At 58.5% G+C, this 24733-nt stretch overlaps 1 protein-coding gene across 14 annotated transcripts in view; it reads left to right on the top strand.

Moving 5' to 3' along the window:
* Window positions 1-309: 309 nt before the first annotated feature.
* PRKCZ (protein kinase C zeta) overlaps window positions 310-24733 on the top strand; it is a 120507-nt gene continuing 96083 nt past the window's right edge. For 2 of the 14 annotated variants that reach the window (XM_054258698.2, XM_078330072.1), the window contains exons 1-4: window positions 1132-1512; window positions 5838-5982; window positions 6916-7005; window positions 8541-8591. In XM_054258698.2, the coding sequence (XP_054114673.2) occupies window positions 1132-1512; window positions 5838-5982; window positions 6916-7005; window positions 8541-8591 (667 nt within the window). Of the gene's footprint in view, window positions 459-1131; window positions 1513-5837; window positions 5983-6915; window positions 7006-8540; window positions 8592-23964; window positions 24598-24733 lie in introns of those variants that run through there. The other 12 variants (XM_035307412.3, XM_035307415.2, XM_078330073.1 and 9 more) reach the window with 10 other exon arrangements.

The following is a 24733-nucleotide window of genomic DNA, read 5'->3' on the forward strand; positions in this document are numbered from 1 at the left end:
GACATGGGTTCTGTACCCACAGGTCTCCCCAGGGCCTGGCATCAAGGTGGCGATTTAGGATGAAAGCAGTGGCTGTGCCTGGGTGAGTGGCGTGAGGGCGTGGCCTGAGATGTGTCGGGGAGGGGCGTGAGGGCGTGGTCTGAGCTGTGTCCGGTGGAGGGGAATGAGGGCGTGGCCTGAATTGTCTCTGGAGGAAGGGCATGAGGGCGTGGCCTGAGCTGTGCCTGGGGGAGGGGCGTGAGGGCGTGTTCTGAGCTGTATCTGGACGAGGGGCGTGTCCACCTGGTGCTTGGGTGAGGTCCTCCAGGCAGCAGATCTAAGCTTCAGTGGATGGAGCCAGGACGGGATGGACTGATCAGGGAAAATTCGACCACATTTCAGGGGAGGAGCCCAGGAGGCAAGGAGCTGAGCGGCGGTGGAGGGGCCTGCGGGGCGACTGCCCAGATCAAGCCCCCCTAGTAAGGCCCGAGAGGCTGTGGCTTCAGAAATGAAGTTCCTGGCGACTCCGGCCAATGCTGTGTCCTTGACCTGGGAGGAGGAGCGAGCGGGAGCACTCGCGAGTGTGGACGGCCCCTCCCTCCAGGGGACCTTGGATTCGCTGGGGTCGGAGCGGAACTGGGGCCCCGAGAACCCGAGTCCGAAGCCTCCCGGGCGTGGCCGTGGCCGTGGCCGTGGCCGGGTTCTCCGCCCCTCGCAGCTTCAGTACCGCCCTTGTGAGATGTCCGGGACCCCTGGACGGCCGGCCCCTCAGGCTGGCAGCGCCGGCCGCAGGAGTTTCGATTCGGAGGGTCTGGGCGGGGCCGAGAACTGGCGTTTCCAGCGAGGTTCCAGGGACGCCACGACCGGGCGCACTTCGCCGAGGGTCTCACGGGGAGAGCGCCGCTCCGTCCCCCAGGCGGGGGCCCCGCGGGTTGCCGGGCAGAGCCGGGCCGGGCGCGGTCCCATTGGCGCAGGTGCGCGCGCCCCGCCCGACAGGTAGCCTCCCGCGCCTCGCCATTGGGCCGCGGCTGGGGTCCCCGGAGGATTGGCCCAGGTGGCGGCCCCGCCTCGCCCTCATTGGCCGCAGGTGCCACCGCCCGCCCCGGGACCGCCCGCCCTGTGGATTGGACGCCGGCTCCACGTCGGTCCGCCATGTTCGGACACCGCCCCCGCCCTCGCCGGACGGTCCGGCCCCGCGCGTCCCCTCCCGCCCCGCGCGTCCCCTCCCGCCCCGCGCGCTTCGCTCCTTCCCCGCGCGTCCCACGCGCCCTGCGCGCAACCCCAGCCCCGCGCGCCGCCGGAGTTCCGCGTGGTTGGCCCGCCCGGCGCCGTCGGTCCCCCTGCGCACTGTCTTCCGCGTTCCGCCGCGGCCCCTCCGGGCGCCCCCGCCCCGCCGCCCGGGCCCCGCGCCATGGCCGGAGCTCCCGGGGCGCCGCGCTGACTGCGGCCGGCGGAGCGCGCCATGCCAAGCAGGACCGGCCCCAAGATGGACGGGAGCAGCGGCCGCGTCCGCCTCAAGGCGCACTACGGAGGGTGAGGCGGGAGCAGCGGCGGGAGGTGTGGGGACTGCGCCGTCGGGGCTTCTGCGCGGAGGGAGGGGAAGGCGGGAGGCGGCGGCGAGATCGCGGCGGGCCCGGGGCTGTCTCGAGAGGTCCCACCCCCCCCCGAGCGTCACCCGCGGACACCCGTGGGCAGCGCGGGGCCCCTTCCCGGAGCGGGTTCCCGGCTCGCATCCACGCCGCGCGCTCCTCCCCTGTCTCCGTCGGGGACGTTTTCGCCGGAAAATTGGGCGGCGGCGTTCAGGCCAGAAACCTGTGGGAACCAAACGTTTCCATCAAGTTGTGGAAAGTCCTGGCGGGTTCCTTAAAATGGGCGTTTTCTCCGCTTTCTCCGGTTGTTCCCGGCGGTGGGTCTCGCCTGAGGCCGAGTCCGAGGCCCCGGGGCGCGGGCGCGGCGGCTCCAGTGCAGCCCCCGGCAGGGCTCGGGGGTCGGGCGGGGACCGGAGAGTTTGGGGGTTATGGCCTGGCCGAGCTGTCCCCGGGGCCGCTGCCTGGCGGTGGGGCTGGGCGGGGTCGGAACCGGGGGCTCCTGGACGCCGGGCCTCAGCCTCTGGGCCGCGCTGCGGGGGCGGAGGGGGCGCTCCGGGTGGCCGGGCTCAGGCTCCGCGGAGGGGCCGCTGCCTCCGAAGTGCGGGCGGTGGGGAAGGCGGGACCCGCGAGTGTTCCTCCTCCTCCGGCGCGCGCGTATCCAGGAGCCCCGAATTCGGACCTAGGCTCCCGCCGGGTGGCCGCTGCTGCTTGTGGGGGAGGGGAGCGGAGTGCGGGCCTCGGGTTTCAGGTTTCACCGGGGGATCCTGGGGATCCCGAAGGCCTTCTCCAGCCCGGCGAGCACTCAGCTCCCGCGGTGGCGGCCTGACCCCCAGAGGCAGGGACTGGTGGTGGGGGGAGGGGGAAGACAGGTGACACCTTTCCCGGGCCACGCCCACTCAGGACTGTGTCCGGAAGGTCTCTGTGCCGCCCTGTGAATCTGAGGGCTTCAGCTCCTTGCGAATCTTGTCTTGGGGTCTCAGGTCAGGCCTCGGGGGCTGCTTGGCCCCTGATTTGTTGAGGAGGCTCAGTTGTCTTTTCTTTGGGAAGGTTGGGGCCTCTGCAGCGCCCCCCTGGCAAGCACTGGAACCCTCGGGGTGCAGTGGGGGTGAGTTTGGTGCCAGAGCTGGAAGAAAGGGATTTCTGGGGGACGGGCCCCGAGGGTTCCACGGCAGCCATGTGTTCTGGCCTGGAGGTCAGCGGGTTCAACGTGTCATCGTTGAGGTCCTGGCTGTCGGATTTGTCCAGGGACCTGGGCTTCTGTCTCCTTCCCAGCCTGGAGCCACCACACTGGGCCACAGGGGATGGTGCGGGGTTCAGGGGCATTGGGAGAGGGAGGTCCACATCCACAGGGCTGCAGGGGCCTGGACCCTTATGTATTGCGGGGCTGGATTCCCAGGACCAAGGCTCCGGGCAGTGCCCCCAGAGTTCTGGGCGGGCCCGTCCTCCCTCTCCCCTGCTTCGGCCCCGGGAGCACTTTGGTGTAGCGGGTGTAATTTCACCCGGTGACTCTGGTTTCCCTGGCTGGAGAGACCGAGCTCCCACCTCTTCCTCTTCCCTCCCTTCCCGGACTGTCTCCCCTCTCTCCGCACCCTCTCCTCTTCCTCCCTCTTTCCCTGTTGTTTTCCCTGCTCTTCCCCCTCTCCCCTCTCTCCCTTCCCTGCTGCACCCCTTCCTTCACCTTCCTCCTTTCAGCCCCTCCCCCACTCCCAGGGTGCCTCTCCCCTCTGGCTCTCCATCCTCTTACCGTGCCTACTCCCATCTCACTCCCACATTCTTCTCGTTTCTGCTGAGAGTGTGAAGTGCCCCGCTCCTCATGCCCTCTGGGCACCTAGTGCTTCCCAGGGGACTGGCTGTGGGGTGGGAGACCAGGCCTTAGGGCAGTGACGCAGTTCCAGGAAGCACCTGCCAGTATCAGCACTGGGTTATGGAAAGCCCTAGAAACTCCATCCCTGGGGTGAGACGCTGCTGTCCTTGACACATGGAAGAGTAGTCTCTAGAAAAAGCGGGAGCTCTTCAGTCACCCCCATGGGACATGGTCACCCTGTCATCTTTGTCCATCCTTGCAGGACTCTCTGGGTGCGCTTGATATCCAATCCTCACCACCACCCTTCCCCCCCGCCCCCTATGGCGGTTATTCAAGGGCCTGAGGGGTCCCCAAGCACCTGTGTTTTCAGGGAGTCTCAGGTGCCCGCCCTATTAGGGTGATAAACACTGCTGCTGGCTCTTTCCTCTTCAACTCAGACATTTTTTTTTTTTGAGAGGGAGTCTCACTCTGTTGCCCAGGCTGGAGTGCAGTGGTGTGGTCTTGGCTCACCGAAACCTCCACCTCCCGGGTTCAAGCGATTCTCCTGCCTCAGCCTCCCGAGTAGCTGGGATTACAGGCATCCGCCATCATGTCCAGCTAATTTTTTGTAATTTTAGTAAAGACAGGGTTTCGCCATGTTGGCCAGGATGATCTCGAATTCCTGACCTTGTGATCTGCTGGCCTCAGCCTCCCCGAGCGCTGGGATTACAGGTGTGAGCCACTGCACCTGGCCCAGCTCTGCCTTTTACCAAAACTTTTGTGTTCAGGGAGCTTCTCTGTGCAAAGCCCAGGGCTTGGTGCTGGGGCCAGGGTAGGGTAGTTCAGGGCTTGGTGCTGGGGCCAGGGTGGGGTAGTTCAGGGCTTGGTGCTGGGGCCCACAGAGGCACAGGAGTCTTATCTCTGGTGGTCCAGCTGGGTGCTGGGTCCTGGATGCCCCTGCCAAGGGGCACAGAGCAGCTGCTTGATTCAGGATTGGGATGGGGTTGGAGGTGGTGGCCGGACACTTCCCCAGGTGGCCCTGGGATTTTACTGGAGCTGCCCACCTGGCCTCCAGATTGGCAGGAAACAGTGGCTTCAACCTGGGGGCAAGACTGTAGGGGGAGGTGCATGGGGTAGGAAGAGGTCAAAGGTGAAGGGCTAGCCCACTCCCCCTCTGGAGTTTCTGGTGGCTGGACTGGTGGACACTCGGTCAGGCGGAAAGCGTCAACACCAGCTTGGGGCGACCCCAGGGTGACAGGTGTGTGATCCCCATTCCTCACTTTTCTGATCTGCTGTTGTGCCAAGGGAGGTGGTAAAGACGGAGCCAGGTTGGTCCCTATTAGGGGCAGGGGCTGGGAAGAGGTGGGTAACTGGGGCGTCCTCCCCCAGCTCCAGGTGGCCCAGGATGACTGTGAGGCCTGTGGGCCAGAGGCCTGGGCTGCTGTCCTGGCTGTGGACGGATCCTCTGTTCTGTTTGCACTGGAGCTCTTGTCTGGGACGAGGACTTTATTTCTGGAAACTTGTCTGACGAATTCAGATAGCCCTGATGGGGAGCCAAGCGTCAGTGGAGAGCAGAGCCTGTGTCTCTGTCATCTGGGATGTCTCACAGCCCTCCAGGCTTCTTGTTAGAAGTCCGGAGCTCTTGCCCCATGCTCTTGTGGGTGTCAGAAAGTTGTAGATTATCCTGCAATTTCAGTGTGTTCCGAGAGGGTGTGATTCCTGCTCAGAGGTTCAGGAAACACCAGCAAGGTCCACGGTGGGCTCTTCCCTCCACAAGGGGGGTACTCCATGCAGGGGGCGATGGGGAGATCTTGGTTCCCTCAGCAGGGAAGGCCAGTCCTCGAGGGCACCTGGGAGTCCCTGAGCTTCTCCAGCCCCTGGGGGTTGGGTCCTGTTTCTCGCTGAATAAAAGATAAAAGACATGACACACTGGGACTCGGTTTTCAAAAGGCAATGTGCCTGGGTTTCTGTGATAGCTGCATGAGGGACTCAGTCCCCTGCCAGGGTCTAAAGAGGAGCCTTTGACTATAATCCCTGGCCAAGTCACGCCTGAAGGTCTGGCTTCCACTCCTGGCACCGTCAGGGTCTGGGGGGAGGTCTGACTGGGTTCCTTGACCTTCATGAAGCTGGCGGGCCTGAAGTGACCTGGCTGTGCCCACCCCCAGGGTCATCCACATTTGGGTGAACTTGAACGGGTGCCCGAGCAGGTGTGGTTGCCTGGCTTCCCACAAGAGGGCGCTTTCTCTTCTGACGTTTTTGGCCTGATTCTTTCCAGCCAGGTGGTAGTGCTTTCTTCTCTGTGCAAGGGAGCTCTTGGTGGTAGTTTATTTAAACTATGTAACATTGTGGTTAATGGTTCTCTTTTGTGTGTGTGGGCGGGTGGGGCTGTCATATTGTCTTTGGGGAAAGTTTCGTTGATCTAATCAATGATTTGGTTAATCAGTAATCATTATTCAGTTGATTCCAGTATGCCCCCCCTGTAACAGGAGCCCATGTCCCCCCGCCCCAGGGACATCTTCATCACCAGTGTGGATGCCGCCACCACCTTCGAGGAGCTCTGTGAGGAAGTGAGAGACATGTGCCGCCTGCACCAGGAGCACCCACTCACCCTCAAGTGGGTGGACAGCGAAGGTAGCCCTTGTCCCGCGTCGGCCAGCGTCCTCAGCCTCAGGGACTTACTTCGCCGGGAGCCTCTGTGTGCAGAGTCTGCTCAGCCTCTTCTGTGGGGAGACTTAAAACCCTGAAATTAAGCTTGTTGAAGCCGAAGTTTCCCCAGCGGGGATGGTGGGAAAGAGGGTGGCCGAAAATGCTTAGAGCAGACCTGTGCCCAGATGCCGCTTGGTCACCAGGAGGGGCTGCAGGGGTCTCCCTAGCCCACCCCCTCCTCTGACTGCCCTTCTCATGTCCTGGGCTTTTCCGTAGGTGCCTGTGTGAGGACGGGCTCTTCATTTTCTCTATTATTCTTCTCCCTAACATATTCTATCACACACAGGCTTTTCATTTTCTGGGGACCAAGGGGAGGGCACATGCATCCAGGGCCTGCAGGCTCCATCTCCTCTCTTAGTCAGACACACATCCTAAGAAGCGAGGGGATTGGGAGACGTGCAGAGAGACCCCTTTCTCCAGGGACCGGCAGGCAGCTGTTGGCCGAGGACACGGCAGTGCAGGCGGAGCCTGATGGCGCTCCTGTTAGGTGGGGTGCAGCCCTGCAGGGGGTGGGTTCTGTACCCCGCCGTGTCCCTGTCCAGCCGTAGAGGGCGAGGAGCTTTCCCTCTGCCCAGGAGAATGTCCTCAGATCTGCTCACTGCTGAGCCCTCCAGGCAGCGTCCAGAGCTGTGGGTGGACTGACTTCCCTTCCCGGGTATGGACTCTGACACGGCATGGGGGCTGGGTGACTCTGAGTGTGGACAACTGTCCTTGGACCTCCCAACTCTGCCAGAGGTGGCTGGTCTGAGCAGTGAGACTTTGCCCCCAGACTCTTATCCAGTGTGCTCAGGGGGCCTGTCACGGCCCCCTTTGCCTCAGGCCTTCAGTGACCTCAGCACTGTCTGCTGCCCTGCCCAGGTGACCCTTGCACGGTGTCCTCCCAGATGGAGCTGGAGGAGGCTTTCCGCCTGGCCCGTCAGCACAGGGACGAAGGCCTCATCATCCACGGTCAGTGGCAGGGTCTGTGGTGGGCGGCTCTGGGGGGCTGTTCCTGGCTGTAGGTGTCTGCCAGACCACCTGGGGGGTTGGAAGCCATATAGGATCATGGTTTAAAATCCCATGATGCCAGAGGCTTTAGGGATGTCTAATGTAATGCCATGCAGTTTTTTTGCTCTTTGACATTTTATGAGCCCAAATGAAAACTGCTCTTGTGAAGAGCCCGTAAGCTGCTCAGAGGCTCCAGTGGCCAGCGTGGGGCCTGCAGATGGTGGGGACGGCCCCACCAGCCACCTCGCCTGCCCCGTGCTCTCTGGGCCTGTCTGCAGGTTCACAGCTGTCCTCAGCTTTAAGTTCGAAGCCCCATGATGAGCTGATACATGGGAGATGTGACTTGTCATTTCTACTGCCTTTGGGGGCACTTTAGCTGCTCCCAGTCCTGCCGGGGGTCTATGGGGCGTCTGTGGGGCCTGCTAGTGTGGTTCCAGCAGCTGTGGCCAGCCAGCCACATCTGTGTCCACTTCTGGCTGGCCACTGACCACTGAGCTGAAGATGGGACGAGAGCTGGGGCCGCCCGCAGTTCCTGCAGGTCCATCATTCTCCTGGACACCAGGCTACTTAGTTACAATACTTAATCTTTGTAGCCCTTTACATCTATGTGGATTTAGATTTAAAGCTTAGTGCAGTGCCTCATGCCTGTAATCCCAGTACTTTGGGAGGCCGAGGTTGGGGAAATAGCTTCAGCCTAGGAGTTCGAGACCAACCTGGGCAACCACTGAGACCCCGTCTCTCCAGAATTTTTTGTTCTGGTTTGGTTTTTCCGAGTCTCTGTCCCCCAGGCTGGAGTGCAGTGGTGTGATCTCTGCTCACTGCAACCTTCGCCTCCTGATACAATTGATTCTCCTGCCTCAGTCTTCCAAGTAGTTGGGACTACAGGTGTGTGCCGCCATGCCTGGCTAATTTTTGTCTTTTTAGCAGAGACAGGGTTTCATCACGTTGGCCAGGTGGTGTTGAACTCCTGGCCTCAAGGCATCCTTTCATCTCGGCCTCCCAAAGTGCTCAGATTACAGGTGTGAGTCATTGTGCCCTGTCAAGTTTTAATGCTTCCTTAGCATCTATTTTAATAATTTACCGTGGAAGTCCAGGATGTGTGTTAAAATAATTTTGAATTCAGTCTTGAATATAAGGAAATGGAGTCCAATGTGCTTTTAAAAGTCAGCTTTGAAATTAATTGCAGTTCTTCCGCATTTTTATATCATTTAAGAACACGAATCTCTAGCTTCCTCTGACAGCTTTGCTGTCCAGGTCCCTCTGATTGCCTTTTACCCTAAATTTTTCCGTGGGTTTTAAAGTTCTACGTAATGGAGCCAGGCCTGCATGGACACACTGGGTTTCACGTTCCCCAGGAGCAGTCTCTTGGCAATGCCACGTGGGTCTCACGTGAAGTCGCACGCTCAGTGCTCAGCCTGACGGGCGGAACTTTCTTGGGACTGTGCTGAATGGCGGCTGCGGGGCGCTGACACTCTGTCTCTTCCTCTCTCGTCCAGTGTTCCCGAGCACCCCCGAGCAGCCAGGCATGCCGTGTCCGGGAGAAGACAGTGAGTACTGGGATTGCCTGTGCCAGTCTTGTCGTGCCAAGGAGGTGACAGTGGTTCTATCTTCGGAGGTTTGCCCTTGTGGAGTGTTGAGGCGTGAGCAGCTGTAGTGACTGCGGGTGGGGTTTTTGCTGCTGCCCGTGCGTGTTCTGGCTGATGGCACTGCGTGATGGGGGAGTTGCTTGGCTAGTTGGTGGCATGAGAAGTCCAGGGTGCCCCGCTGTTTCCCCAGGAGGGAGAGGCCAGGTGGGAGGCTGGACACTGCTCCCATGTGGCTGCCTCAGCTCATGGCCACTCTGGGCCAACTGACTGCCCCTCCTGGCCCTGCTGGCCCCTGATCTGGGGTTCGGTCTCCTTTCGTTCTACGCTGGCTCCATTGGGAGGAGAGGAAGGAAAGTGAGTCCGGGGGGCTGTGGCTTCAGAGGCAACTTCCTACCACATCCCGGAGACCGCTGGGCCCTGAGCAGGTGGCCACACTGCCCTCGGGCTGTGCATCCCATGGCTATGTTCGGTGTGTTCCCCCTTGCCCTCTGGACCCTGCACTGCCTCCAGCATCTGTGCCACGCCTTGTTCGTTGTGTGGGCAGGAGCTCCTGGACTGAGACTGCTGCCTGTCCAGCGCAGGGCACGTGGCTCAGTGTCCTTCGGGCAGGGTGTCCCCAGCCCCTGCTGCCGGGGCACACTCTGGGCTGGACTCAGGCTGGATGCTGGGTGTCTGCAGTGCTATGTTGGGCAGGAACCGGGTGTGGGAGCAGATTCGGACTAAGAGGGCAAGTAGACAGTCAGGGTGAGAGTCTCGGCTTCCAGAGAGAAGTTGGGGCTGAACAGAGCTTTGGCAGCGCTTAGCCTGAAGAGGAGGCCCCAGGGGCCACAGGATTTCCACCATCTCCCCGGGGCAAGGTGGCATTGCTTCCCGATTCCAGGTCATCAGTGAACAGGGGTCTCTGAACCGTTGCCGACAACGCCGAGAAGACATCCACAGGGGGCCCTGGCAGGAGTGGAGAGTGTGGTCCGACAGCTGGACCTGCCTAGGGCCTGGCAGGGAGGTGTGGTGTGGCCGTGGCAGGTGGACACGTGGGATGGATTTGGGAGCGTGGGGCGTGTGTGAGGAGGTGGGGGCGATGCTAGTTCCTTTGTTTAGCCCTGGTTGTGCCTTTTGGAGACGGCTACCGCCTGGGCCGGAGAGACAGGGACCCCATGTGTCCCAGTGGGAGGCAGGTGGAGGGGAGATGATGCGTGCGAGGTCCATGGCATGGGGTGGGAACGGCCGGTAGACGGTGCAGGTTGGAATTCGGGGGCCCTGTTGAGAAGGCGGTGGAGGAATGGGGAGTCCCAGGGGTAAGGGCATCCTGGGTCCTGAGAGTGCTAGACGGGGGCCACACAGGCTGGAGGTCCAGGAGCAGGGTGCTCGACCCACGTGTCGTTTTGCTTCAGGGGGGACTGGGGCCGGCTGTGAGCTGCAGGGGTCCTGCAGGGGTGGGTCAGGGACAGTTTCTGAGGTGGGGCTGGAGCAGCTGAGGGCGGGGCTGAGTGGGAGCAGACCCTGTGACATGAAAACCCACCTGCATGAGCCCCTGACCCTGGGAGGGGATGGTTTGGAGGCAGGTGGTCAGGCGTGGGGCTTCAGGGCCCTGCTCACCTCCACAGCTGTCCTGATCACTCACACAGTTGCCCCGGTCACCACCCCAGTCACGCCCACAGCTGCCTTGGTCACCCCACAGCTGCTCCGATCACCCCCATGGCTGGCTTGGTCGCCCCACGGCTGCCCCGGTCACCCCCACGGCTGCCTCGGTCACCCCACAGCTGCCCTGATCACCCCCACAGCTGCCCTGGTCACCTCCACAGCTGTTGTAGTGATGACCTTTCCCGGGACCCTCCCTCTGGGTGCCCATGCCCCACGGACCCTGGAGCACAAACCCTGGGAGGACACGGGTCACTGTAATCATCTGTGCATTTTTACAGATAGAGAAATGTGTAAACAAGACAGGCACTCCCCGTGGGTGACACAATGGTTGGGCCTCACGCTGCTCTCCATAGGAAGGGACCCGCAGGCCGTGTTTATATGCTACCTGGATGACTTTTTGAATTAGTGACAGGACTGTGCTCATCTGTCCCACTGTGCCGAGACTGCGCACACCCAAGGGTGTCCCCCTGTGGCCAGTGTAACCCAGGAACGGGAAAGCCTCTCGTAGTCCTGCAATGCATTTACCTCTTGTCTCAGCCCTGCTCTTTCTGTCTACAACCTCAGTGGCCTGTCTCTGCCCACGTGGGTGACCTGCCGGCCTTGTGTACGGAAGGGAGGCCCGCATTGTCCTGTCCCTGCATTGGCAGAACGGGAAGTTGGGGTCACAGGATGCCCAGGGACCTGGGCCTATGTAGGGGTGGTGTGTTGTGGGGGTGGCAGCTGAGTCACTGGGGAATTCGGAGAATGTGGCCACGCCCTGAGGAAGGACCTCCTGGGACGCGTGAGTAGGTCCTTGAGATGTTGACCAGGTGTGGCTCCACGGCTTTGGGGGCCACTCAGCCTGGCTGGGGACATTCCACTGGAGCCTCGGAGGGGGAGTCTTTGTCGAGGAGGTCAGAGGTGGGTTCTGGGGGTGGGGATCCCTGTCCTGTCCCGTGTGCTGATGTTCTCCTGGATGTGGCGTGGGTTTCATGGCACTGGTGTCAGGAGTGTGTGTGTTCTCATACTGCCCACACGGCGTCCTGGGCCACTAGGGCTCGGGGCTGGCGCTCTCCCTAACATCCTTTGCTTTTAAGCTGACTTCGGCGCTTACCTCAGACAGGACACGCTGCTCCAGTCACCAGTGGCCGCTGCCCCAGGCTTTGTGGTTTTAACACCTGTGGGGTGTTCACAGGTGTTTTTTTTTTTTTTTTTTTTTTTTTGAGACAGAGTTTTGCTCTTGTTACCCAGACTGGAGTGCAATGGCGCGATCTCGGCGGACCACAACCTCTGCCTCCTGGGTTCAGGCAATTCTTCTGTCTCAGCCTCCCGAGTAGCTGGGATTACAGGCACGTGCCACCATGCCCAGCTAATTTTTGTATTTTTAGTAGAGATGGGGTTTCACCTTGTTGACCAGGATGGTCTCGATCTCTTGACCTTGTGATCCACCCGCCTGGGCCTCCCAAAGTGCTGGGATTATAGGTGTGAGCCACCACACCCGGCCTCACAGGTGTTTTTGACCTCGGGCAGCACCGTCCAGGGTCGGTGAGAAGGGTCAGACTGGGAGGTGTGGATGGTGGACGCCGAGGGCAGGCCTGCAGCTGCACCATGGGCCCATCCTCACCACCAGCAGAAGACCTTCCGGCACATTCTTCATGTGTCTCTATGAATTTAATTGGTTTTATAGATTTTTTTAAAAATTATAAACCATACTTAAAACCACCACCTTCCTCTGTATAGTTCCAAACCCAAAATATATTCAGAAAGGAAACCCTGAGCCCGTCAGCGGCCACTCCCTGTGCCTCTCCAGCCCTGGCCCCTGGCTGCATCCACTTGGCCTCTGTCTCTGCGGCCCTGCAGATTCTGGACATTTGGTGTCAGTGAAATCCTGCATGTTTTTTTCTCCTCCCGACCTTCCTAAGGTTTGTCCATGCCGGGGTCTTCTTAGCGCTGCAGGTCTCTCTCTTCTATTCTGGTAAAATGTACATAACATCTATTTTTGCCATCTTAACTTTTTTTTGGGAGGGGGGATGGTGTCTTGCTCTGTTGCCCAGGCTGGAGTTCAGCTTGATCTTGGGTCTCATTCTTTTGCCCATGCTGGAGTGCAGTGGTGTGATCACGGCTCCTGTAGCCTCCGCCTCCTGTGCTCAAGCAATTCTCCTGTCTCGGCCTCCCAAGTAGCTGGGACTAAAGGCATGTGCCACCATGCCCGGCTAAGTTTTGTATTTTTTGTAGAGACAGGGTTTCATCATGTTGCCCAGGCTGGTCTTGAACTCCTGGGCTCAAGCAGTCTGCCCACCTCAGTCACCCAAAGTGTTGGGATTACAGGCGTGAGCCACCATGCCCAGCCAATAACTCTGTTTGAAGGACTGCCATGCCATTTCCCACAGCGGTTGCAGTGTCTTCCGCTCGCCGTGATAGTGCACCAGCGAGACCGTCTCCACATCTTCTCCAGCTCTTGTCATTTCTGTTTCTTGACGAGAGCCGCCCTAATGGGCATGGGGTGGCATGTCATGTCATTGTGGTTTGGGTCTCATTTCCCTGATGATCAGTGATGCTGAGCATTTTTTCATGTGCCTGTTAGCCATTTCTCTTTTTTTTCGTTTTTTTTGAGGCAGAGTCTTGCACTGTCACCTGGGCTGGAGTGCAGTGGTGCAATGTCAGCTCACTGCAACCTCTGCCTCCTGGGTTTATGTGATTCTTCTGCCTCAGCCTCTCCAGTAGCTGGGATTACAGGTGCACACCACTACATGCAGCTAATTTTTTGTATTTTTAATAGAGACAGGGTTTCACTATGTTGGCCAGATTGGTCTCAATCTCCTGACCTTGTAATCTGCCCCCTTCGACCTTCCAAAGTGCTGGGATTACAGGCATGAGGCACCACACCCAGCCTTTTTTTTTTTTTTTGAGATGGAATCTCACTCTTATCACCCAGGCTGGAGTGCACTGTCACCCGGGCTGGAGTGCAGTGGCGAGATCTCAGCTCACTGCAACCTCTGCCTCTTGGGTTCAAGTGATTCTCCTGCCTCAGCCTCCCGAGGAGCTGGGATTATAGGTGCACACACCATGCCTGGCTAATTTTTATATTTTTAGTAGAGACGGGGTTTCACCATGTTGGCCAAGCTGGTCTCAAACTTCTGACCTTAAGTGATCCACCCACCTCAGCCTCCCAAAGTGCTGGAATTACAGGCGTGAGCCACTGCGCCTGGCTTAGGGCTTTCTTATATGTAAGGTCATATCATCTGTGCAAAGAGATAATTTTACATCTTCCTTCCTAATTTGCATGCCTTGTATTTCTTTCCTAATTATTCTTGCTAGAATTCCACTATTCTGTTGAATAAAAGTGGTGTGATCAATCATCCTAGCTTTTCTCCTGATACTCAAAGAAAAGCTTTCAGGTTCTCTGTCTCTCTCTCTCCCCCTCTCTCTTTCTCTCTCTCTCTCTCTCTCTCTCTCTAATAGAAATAGGATTTCACCATGTTGGCCAGGCTGGTCTCGAACTCCTGACCTCCAGTGATCCACGCACCTTGGCCTCCCAAAGTGCTGGGATTACAGGCGTGAGACACTGCGGCCTGCCAGTCTTTCAGGTTTTCATCGAGTGTGATGTCTGTTGTGGGTGTTTCATACGTGGGTTTTATTATATCGGAATAGTTTCCTTGTATTCCATGTTTGTCAATTGTTTTTTTCATGAAAGGGCTTTGAATTTTGTCACATGCTTCTTTTGCATCAGTTGAGATGATCATGTGGTTTTTCCTTTATTTTGTTAATGTGATAATTGCTTTAAATCTCACACATTGAACCATCCTTGCATCCCATGAATAAGTCCTGGTCGCTCATGGTGTGTAATTTTCTCGATATGCTGCTGAATTCATTTTACTAGTGTTTTGTTGAGGATTTTTACGTTTGTGTTCATAAGAGACAATTACATCTGTGTTCACAGGAATAATCACATCCATGATCATAGGAATAAAATTACCCCTGGGTTCATAAGGGATAATCACATCCGTTTTCATAAGGGATAATCACATTCATGTTCACAGGAATAATCACATCCCTGTTCATAAGGAGTAATCACATCCGCGTTCACGGGAATAATCACATCCGCGTTCACGGGAATAATCACATCCGCGTTCACGGGAATGATCACATCTGTGTTCACAGGAACGATCACATCCATGTTCACGGGAATAATCACATCCGCGTTCACAGGAATAATCACATCTGCATTGACGGGAATAATTACGCCGCGTTCATAAGGGATAATTATGTCTGTGTGCATAAGGGTCAGCTTTGGTGTCAGAGTGGTGCTGGTCTCACAGAACAAGTAAGGAAGTATTCCTTCCTCTTCATTTTTTGGGGAAAAGTTTGAGAAAAACTGGTGTTCTTTTTCAAGTATTTGGTAGAATTTGCCTGTGAAGCCACGAGGTCCCGAGCTTTGCTTTGTTGGGAGGTCCGTCCTTCCTTCCTTCCTCCCTGCTTCCCTCCCTCCCTCATCCTGGCTGGAGTGTATAGTGGCATGATCTCAGCTCACCGCATCTTCCACTCCCTGGGTTCAAGTGATTCTCCTGCCTCATACTCCTGCGTAGCTGGCATTACAGGCATACGCCATCACGCCTGGCTCATTTTTATACTTTGAGTAGAGACGGGGTTTCACCATGTTGGCCAGGCTGGTCTCGAACTCCTGACCTCAGGTGATCCGCATGACTCATGCCACTGCACTCCAGCCTGGGCAACAAGAGCAAAACTCCCAAAGTGTGGGGATTACAGGCATTGGCCACCGCACCCGGCCCTGCTCTCATTTTTATTATTCCTTCTGCCAGCTTTTGTTCTTTGTCTAGTTCCTTAAAGGGTAAAATTCAGTTGCTAATTTGAGATCTTTCTTGTTTTTTATTTCAAATATTTATCACTATAGCCAGGTGCTGTGGCTTACGCCTGTAATCTCAGTGCTTTGGGAGGGTGAATTTCAATATGTCGTGTCTCTGTTTTCATTCATCTCAGCATTTTCTGGTTTTCTTTGTGATTTTGTCTTCTGTCTGTCGGTTGAGTGTGCAGTGTTACTGCCTTATGTTTGTGAAGTTTTGTTGTCTGTTACTGATTTATTCCTCTTATTTTCTTTTCTTTTTTGAGACGGAGTTTTGCTCTTGTTTCCCAGGCTGGAGTGCAGTGGCATGATGTCGGCTCACCGCAACCTCCACCTCTCGGGTTCAAGCGACTCTCCTGCCTCAGCCTTCTGAGTAGCTGGGATTACAGGCATGTACCACCAGGCTCGGCTAATTTTGTATTTTTAGTAGAGACGGGAGTTTTCTCCATGTTGCCCAGGCTGGTCTCGAACTCCTGACCTCAGGTGATCCGCCTGCCTCAGCCTCCCAAAGTGCTGGGATTATAGGCATGAGCCACCGCTCCCAGTCTGTTGACTGATTTCTAAGATCATCTTGATGTGGTTGGAGAATATGCTTTGGAGGATGCCTGTTGTTTTGAACCTACTGTGGCTGAGTCTATGGCTCACTGGTGTTTTTGTCCTGGAGAACATCCAGTGTGTGCTGAGAGTGTGCACCCGTTGTGGGCCTAGCGCTTTGCCATGTCTGTCAGAGCTCCATGGTTTATTATGTTGTTCAAGTCCTCTGTTTCTTTTTTTTTTTTTTTTTTTTTTGTGACAGAGTCTTGCTCTGTTGCCAGGTAAAGAATCTAAGCTCACTGCAACCCCCACCTCCCGGGTTCAAGCAGTTCTCCTGCCTCAGTCTCCCGAGTAGATGGAACTACAGGCGTGTGCCACCACACCCAGCTAATTTTTGTTTTTTAGTAGAGATGGGGTTTCACCATGTTGGCCAAGATGGTCTCGATCTCTTGACCTTATGATCTGCCCGCCTTGGCCTCCCAAAGTGCTAGGATTAAAGGCATGAGCCACCGCGCCCGGCCAAGTCCTCTGTTTCTTTACGTGTTTTCTCCCTAGTTGCTTTTTCATTCCTATTTATGTCTGGATGTTTCTCTGTGATGCGATTCACCCCATCTGTCTGTCCATTCCTCTACTGATGGACACCGGTGGGGGCTGGGCGTTCGTGGCTGAACCTGTGATGAGATCAGGAGTGCCTGGTGGTTTGTGAGAGGTGAGGGCTGGTCACACCCTGGTCAAGTGGGGATCCCCAGTGTGCGCCTGTGACAGCCTTGGTGGTGTTGAGGCAGAGGAATCGGGCGGTGGAGCCGGGATCTGGTGATGGAGCCGGATCTGGTGATGGAGCTAGAGTAGGTGGTGGAGCCAGGGTCGGGTGATAGAGCCGGGGTAGGTGGTGGAACTGGGATCTGGTGATGGAGCCAGGGGTCAGGTGATGGAGCCATGGTAGGCAATAGAGCTGGGGTAGGTGATGGAGCTGGAGTTGGGTGGTGGAGCCGGGATCTGGTGATGGAGCTGGAGTAGGTGGTGGAGCCGGGGTCGGGTGATGGAGCCGGATTTGGCGGTGGAGCTGGGGTACGTGATGGAGCCCGGGATAGGTGACGGAGCTGGGGTCGGGCAGTGGAGTCAGGGTTGAGCAATGGAGCTGGGTTTGGGTGATGGAGCCTGGGTAGGTGGTGGAGCTGGAGTCGGCGGTGGAGCTGGAGTCTGTGGGCTCTGCCTGCTGCCCCGTGTGCCCGGCTGCCCACGGCCCAGGAGGGTGGTGGCACAGGGTGGGGAGGGGGTGTGAGAGGTCGCAGGTGCCTCGGGCCCCTCAGGCTGCTTGTTTGTCCTCTTCACTGTCTGCTCACTGCAGTGCTGGCCCGGTGATGCCCGTTCATGGCCAGTAGATTCCCCAGGTCCCTCCTCTTTGTCCCCCTTTGCTGTGTCTGCTCACACAGAAATGGTGTGTGTGGTTTTAGTTTCAATACTCGAATCTATTCATATTTTCCCTTCTGGCTTCTTCTAGTGATACAAATGTATTTTCTTACATTTGGTCTTTGAGCTGGTTTACATGAGCCTCTGTGTCTGGGTGGCATCGTCTGGCTCCTGGGCCGACCTGGGACAGGGCTTCTCTCATGGACTTGAGCAGATGAGACTCACAACCCAAAATGCAGCCAGCGCAGATCTCTTAGGCCGTGGGACTCTGGATGCATGACAGTACTGTCGGCCTGAGCCGCGTCTGCCACAAGAGGCAACAGTGCATTCCTGGGGGCAGCGGCAAAAAAGGCTGGACTGAAGGTCTCCAAGCAGCTCCTCTGGGGTGGATCCTGCCGTGGCCACGGCCGGCCCTGGCGACAGGAGGGCTTTGCCAGAGAGTGATGCACTGGCCCAGCGTCCATGCAGCCGTGCGGTAGGGCCACTCTCAGAGACCCTCTCCTTTACCCCCACCCCAGAGGGGAAGCTGTGGAACCTGGAGGCCGCAGACCCAGGACCCAGGTATGGGGGCCTGGCTCAGAGCTGGGGTTGAGGTGTGGCTGGGGCTGGCTCTCTTGGGAGGCTGTAGGGAGCCTGCCTCCTGGCTGCCCTGTTCTGGGGCTGCGGTCAGCCCTTGGCTTGTAGACGCCACTGCAGCCTCTGTCTGGTCACCCTGAGGCCCCCTGGTGTCTGTGTCTCTTCTAACAGGGATGCCGGGGGTTGGCTTTGGGGTCCAACTGGGCAGTCCAGGACACACCCCTTGAGGTCTTGACCTAATCACGTGTACAGAAACCTTTTCCAAACTAAGGGCGCACTCACAGGTTCTGGGAAGAGGATGTGGACTTGTCTTTTTGGGGGTGCATCTTGAGCACACTGTGGTGACTACATCAAAGTTCCCTTCTGATATGGTGGGGTGGGGGTGGCCTGTCCCCACCAGCACTGTGTAGGTGTGCTCTGTCCCTGGGAAACACTCTGCCCAGGCCTTACTCTGTGAGAGGTTTGTGCTGCCAGTGGTGCTGGCCGTCGGGACCATGTGTGGGGCTGGCGCCTGGCAGGACAGACTCTGTCAGGTGGGATGGCTCTTCTGTAGGTTCTTCTGGCTGGGACAGGCCCAGCCAGCGCTCAGCGTAACTGAGACTGAAGCCCTTAAAGACCCCTCTTAGCAGGGAGACCTGGGTGGGCAGCCTCCCCTCATGTATGGGCACGTGGCCTGGTTCCCACCAGTCCACCACTCTGCTGGCCACCACCAGGACACATGGCTGGGCTCCCGCCAGTCACCACCCTGCCGGCCACCACCGGGACACGTGGCCGGGTTCCCTGATCACCACCCCGCTGGCCGCCACCAGGACACATGGCTGGCTTCCCACTGGTCACCACCTCGCCAGCCATCACCGGGACACATGGCCGGGTTCCCACTGGTCACCACCTCGCCAGCCATCACCGGGACACATGGCTGGCTTCCCACTGGTCACCACCTTGCCAGCCATCACCGGGACACATGGCTGGCTTCCCACTGGTCACCACCTCGCCAGCCATCACCGGGACACATGGCTGGGTTCCCACTGGTCACCACCCCACTGGCCATCTGGAACAGCATCCCTTCTGCACTTGATTGTCCTTAGTGTTCCAACAACACTCCAACTGATGTGACCCCCTCAACCTCTGTCAGCCCTGCCTGGGAGAGCCCTCCCCTGCGTCCATGCTGTGCTTGTTGAAACTGAGATCTTCTAGCCTTCAGCCTCTCTGGACCCAGCCCCAGCGATAGGCCCTGGCTGTGGTGGTCCTCTTGGGAGGCATGGCCCAGGAGGTGACAGGCAGCTGGAGAAGCCCTGTGGGTGGAGGCTGCTGCACCTGTCAGGGAGGGTCCTGGGCGAGGGCGCATGGGGTAGAAAGGGTGTGGGTGTCCAGGGAGTTCCTGGGGCTCCACCAACCAGAACGGTGCCATTACCTGGAGCAAAATGACTGACTCGTTTAGTGTTGCCTTTTCTTTATCTGTAAAACGGGGTGATTGATTGGAAAGTGCTTCGGCCCAGCCCTCACTTAGAGCGAGTGTTGATACCTGTCTCCAAGGACAGCAGGTGGAAGTGGCAGGGGAGATGCCAAGACGACGGCCAGGGCCCTTTCTGCCACTTCCCCTGGTGGGTGGTGGGCGGCCCCTGAACCCCAGCAGTGAGAGAGGCTTCCCGACACCCCGACCCTCTGTGTTGGCCCCAGGAGCTTCCTGGAGGAGGAGGTGCTGTTTACAGATGGCCACGCCCATCATGTGGATGGAAGGGTGGACGCTGCAGGTAGCCGCCCCCAGCCTACCTTTGGGGGGGGTCATTTCTGCGTCTGCTGCAGTCCAGAGGGTCTGGGGCTCCTCTATGGGAGACTTGGACCTGGGCAGCGTCCAGGGGACAGGGTGGTTTCCCAATCAGGCCGCATTGGCCTCCCTGTGCTGTGTGGTGGAGACTGAAGGTGCCCGCCCTGTGGAGGAGGTGCCAGAGGAAGCCTGGGCTCTGTACCAAGACCCTGCTGAGGGCAGCACTGGGTGGGCAGCTGGACCAGGCCCATGAGGTCCTTAGAGTCCGTGGAGGAAACTCAGAATCTGCCCGGCCGCGCGGAGACCCCAGTCCATGGAGGAAACTCAGAATCCGCCGGGCCGGGCGGAGACCCCAGTTCATGGAGAAAACACAGAATCCATCCACAGAGGATCAATCACCCCATTTTACAGAGACCCCACTCAGCAGCTGGCAGTGTCCTCAGGGTCCCCAGAGCCAGTGCTGGCTGCCCTGTGCATTTCACGTTATTGGTTCCTGCCTGTTCCTGGCACAGATGGCATCCCTCTGTGGCGGGACCCACCTCCAGCCTGCACCCTGGGGTTCTGCCTGAAGGAGGCAGCCCCACCCCTGTGCAGCCCTTCTTGTCACTTAGAGTGGTCCCAGTAGTGGGTTCTGGAGCCTGTAACATTTGGGTCAGACCCCAGGCAGCTGGGACCTTCCCGAGCCTCAGCCCTTGGGTCTGGTGGGGGCCCTGGGTGTATCCCCTGCTCAGCTCCTGAAACCAGTTCCAAGGCCGTTTCTACTTGGCAGGAAAGAGGTTTCCACGGCTGGGATGTTAAAGCAGGTCTCTGGACACAAGGTGGCAAAGTCACATTGGCCCCGTGTAGGGGAAGTGGAGGAGGCGGGGCTCTCCTGGCCTGTAGTCCTGGGGCAGACAGCAGGGGAAGGGGCTGGAGCCACATGGGTGGAGCCGTGGGAGGGCATGGTAGGGGCCCCCCTCCTTTCTCTTTCCCCTTCCTGACCCCACAGTGGGGGCTGGCATGGGACAGTCCTCAGCTGCAGGGGCCAGGGTGGGCCAGAAAGAGGAAGGGGCACTTGGGGCACTGGGGCCTTCTGGCTGCAGCATCTCACTTGGGTCCATGGCCAGATCTCCAGGTCCATCTGCCGGCCTTTCTGCCACCCACCCTCACAGCCCTGCAGCCTGAGTCAGGGAGGGGTCCTTCACTGGAGCACCGTCCCCACAGGGAAGCAGAGGGTGCTGGTCCCGGGTGCTATGGAGTTGCCTGCTGGGAGCAGCCAGTGCACCCGCACGTATGACCTGAACGGTGTGGGTGGCATGCTCAGGTAGCACTGTGCCGGGTTCAAACCCCACCAGCAGGGAGCCCACTCTGTGGCTTTGGGCAGGGGATGGGGCTCCCCCTGCCTCAGTTTCCTCCTCTGTAAAATGGTGCTTTGTGAGGCTCAACTGAGTTGAGGGGGCTCCTGGAGCACAGTAGGGCCTCAGAGAGGCTGCCTTGCCACCTCTCCCACCCAGGGAGGTTCAAGTGGGAGGGGAGGGGCCTTACCCAGCGTGTGCCGGGCCCGTGGCGCCCGAGAGGAGGCAGCTAAGTCTCGGGGGCTGCGCGGCTGCCTGTGGAGCAGTGGGGATGCTGCTGGTGCCCTCCATGCCTAGGTGGGCGTGTTACCACGGATGCCTGTGATTCCCTGGTATTTATAGGTATGTCTATTGTTTTATGAAAAAATCCAGTTTCATTCAGCTTTGTCTCAAATTATTTGCAGCAAACTGGAAAAGTTAGTTTTCCCCCTAAAATAGGCTTCTAATAAAATTGGCAATCTGCCTGCTGAGCCTGAATTTTCTAGAGTTTTGCAAAGCTGGATATTTTGGGATGGATTACAAGGAGGGGTTGGCTGAAGGACAGTGGTCGTGATTCCAAGCCTGTCATCTGTGTGAATTTTACATTGGACCAGGATAAATGCGTATTTCCTGATGGGGCCCAGCATGGCTGTGGTGTATGGTGGTCTCACAATGTTATAGGCCTAGCCGGGATCTGCGAGCTGCTTCCATCCAAGGCCAGGTAGTTGAAGCCAGGGTTCTGAGCAGGTGTGAACAGCACCAAGGAGGTGCGTGGCTGTGCCCCGTGAAATTTTATGCATGCCAAAATCTGAGTTTTATAGACGCTGCCTGTGTTTCACATTATTGTTACCCTTTTCATTTTATTGAGACAGTTAAAAGCATAGAAACTGATCCTGGCAGGCAGGTTTGGAGCACCAGGCCCTGTAAGTTGGGTTGGCTGGGTCAGCCAGCCCGCGTTCTGTAAAGATCTGGGGACTATAGTGAAATGCATGTGTGATGTTTATGCGTTTGGTGTTTTATGGAATAACTCACACAGCTGGGCAGCCGCCGGACGAAGGGAGACATAGCTGTGCCTCATGGTGAGCTGCTGATGGAGCTGGAATTTGAACCTGGGCGTTGGCCCAGAGTCCACTTCGTGAATGCAGATAAACACAGGTTTATGAGCGTGGTGATTTAAATGGAGGCTTTATTGCCGCTCAAGCAGGTATGGGAGACCAGGGAACAGGGGATGATGCCGTGGAGAAGCTCATTTATTACTCAGCTCCCAAGCAGCACCCTTCAGGGACGTGCAGGGTTTGGGGGTGGGAGGCAGGGGGCTGTGTGGGTGGGGCCTTTCTGTGGTTTCTGTGGGAAAGGTAGGAGGAGCAGGTGTTGGGTCGGCTGGGTGGAGTAACTTCAACGGGCTCTGGGGTGCAGGGGCTGTCCCTGTGACCCGGGTCCACCCTGGGATGATTGGGGGCCCGGGGAGGAGGTGGGCCCAAGTGAGGGCTCTGGGTCAGTGGGTTTGATTTAAAAGGTTAGCTCTGGGATGAGTCCTTTGCTGTCTCTAGGAATCAGTTGGCCCCTCGAGGGGTTGTCCCTTCAGGGTCAGCAGATCCGCAGGTGCTGGAGCGTCGAGGGCATAGCACGTAAGAATGCAGGAGTGGCCGGGCATGGTGCTCATGCCTGGAATCCCCGTACTTTGGGAGGCTGAGGCGGGTGGATCAGGAGGTCACGAGTTCGAGACCAGCCTGGCCAACACAGTGAAACCCCAAATGTACTAAAAATACAAAAGTTAGCTGGATATGGTGGCAGGTGCTTGTAATCCCAGCTACTTGGGAGGCTGAGGCAGAAGAATGGCTTGAACCCAGGAGGCAGAGGTTGCAGTGAGCCGAGATCGCACCACTGCACTCCAGCCTGAGTAACAGAGCAAGACTCTGTCTCCAAAAAAAAAAAAAAAAGAAGGCAGGTAGCCTGCTAGTGTGACTGGTCAGAGCCAGAGGGAGGGTCAACACAAGTGCCGAGCGGGTTTGGGGAAGTGGGCAGAATTCCCAGCTGAGCACCCCCTGCCCCCCGTATATCTTATGATTAGAGAAAAAGGCCAGCTGTCATTGGCCAGTGATGACCAGGTCCTTGGGATTGTCGGGGTACCAGGGTGGGGGTTGAAGGGCCAGGCCACCCAGTGGTGGTGGCGGCTCTGGGCCCCTTTGGGAGCCGAGGCCGGCCACAGCCAGGCACAGCATAGCACATGAGGTCCGGCCTCAGGAATAGGGGTGTCCTGCCTTAGGCTGTGGGCGTGTGCTTCCAGGCCAGCTGGGACAGTTTTCAGTTTGGGGAAGCTTGGCCATTCCTGTTTCTGCCCCCCAGTGCCCACCGTCCCCCCACACTGGTGGGTTCGAGGGGTGAACACAACCACATCACAAGGCTACCTGACTCTGGGGCTTGACCCAGCCCTGATGGGGTCCCTGCCTCCTCTTCTTCCCCCATTCCTGGGGCTTGGCCCAGCCCTGTCGGGGTCCCTGCCTCCTCTTCTTCCCCCATTCCTGGGGCTTGGCCCAGCCCTGACGGGGTCCCTGCCTCCTCTTCTTCCCCCATTCCTGGGGCTTGGCCCAGCCCTGTCGGGGTCCCTGCCTCCTCTTCTTCCCCCATTCCTGGGGCTTGGCCCAGCCCTGTCGGGGTCCCTGCCTCCTCTTCTTCCCCCATTCCTGGGGCTTGGCCCAGCCCTGTCGGGGTCCCTGCCTCCTCTTCTTCCCCCATTCCTGGGGCTTGGCCCAGCCCTGTCGGGGTCCCTGCCTCCTCTTCTTCCCCCATTCCTGTGGCTTGGCCCAGCCCTGTCGGGGTCCCTGCCTCCTTTTCTCCCTCCATTCCTGGGATTTGACCCAGCCCTGACGGGGTCCCTGCCTCCTTTTCTCTCCCCCATTCCTGAGGTTTGGCCCAGCCCTGATGGGGTCCCTGCCTCCTCTCTACCCCCCGTTCCTGGGCTGCAGCACAGTGCTCAGGGCCTTTGGGCATTGGTGTCCAGCACATTCACAGCCTCTGGGCGCAGGTCAGAGGTCACTCGCCACGGCCACAGCTGCACTGCCCCCTGCTCCCAGCCTGGCAGCCCAACCTGCGGGACCCTGGGCTCACTGGGCTCTGCTCCGTTGTTGCATTTTCAAGGTCTGCTGAGTCTGAGCCCTTCCCGGGTCTGGCTGCCGGCCGCCCGCCCGCCCTGGGCCGTGGTGATGCAGAGATGCTTGTTTTCCTGTGACGTCAGCTCCTCCACATCCATGCCGTGTTTTAGTTTGTGCCTCAGCTGCTGGCTCCAGCTTCCCGGGGGAGCCGGGTACCACCCGGGCCTGGAGACATGAGGAGGCAGGGATGTGAGGGGCGGGGGACAGGACGGTCGGCCTTGCGTTAAACATCTGCTCCTCGAGCTCCAGCCTCCCTGCCTATTGTGGGGCCGGAGGCGAGCCACTGCATCAGCTTGTCCTCGGTAAGGAAGATGCCTCCCTGCACGCCCGCCTCGCACAGAGCATAAAGAGCCTGCAACGAGGAGCCAGGACAAGAAAGGCAGTGAGTCGGGGCACCTCCTCCGTGGATTCTCCGTAAACCCCCCCACCGCCGGGCTGGGCCCACCGTGCTGCAGGCCCATGCCTACTGAGGATGGTGCCCGAGTCAGCATTTCGGGTCTGAGTCCCGGTGTTGCGGCCGCCTGTGCGCTGCACAGATGCTCCGGGCAGCAACACGGCGGGTGCCGCGGCCCGGGGAAGGCGCGCGCCTGCAGCAGCCCCCGGCAGTGTCAGGGGAAACGCAGTGAGAGGCTGTTGTTTTGCGGGTGCCAGATTTTTAGAAAAATAAGGCTGTGGAAGACCTTGCGCGTGAAGCAGGGGCTGCCCGGGGGGGAGATGCACGCCCCACGGACGGATGGTGTGTGGCCCAGGCCTGGCGGATGTGTGGCAGCAGTCACGGAGGGCTGGGGACCGCAGAGGGCTGGGGGCCGGGGGCCGGGGGCTCAGGGAAGGCATCTTGAGTTTGTCGTCCTGTCTGGCCCTGGGGAGCCGCT

Source organism: Callithrix jacchus, chromosome 7 (genome assembly GCF_049354715.1).
Source record: "Callithrix jacchus isolate 240 chromosome 7, calJac240_pri, whole genome shotgun sequence".
Taxonomy (NCBI): Eukaryota; Metazoa; Chordata; class Mammalia; order Primates; family Cebidae; genus Callithrix; species Callithrix jacchus.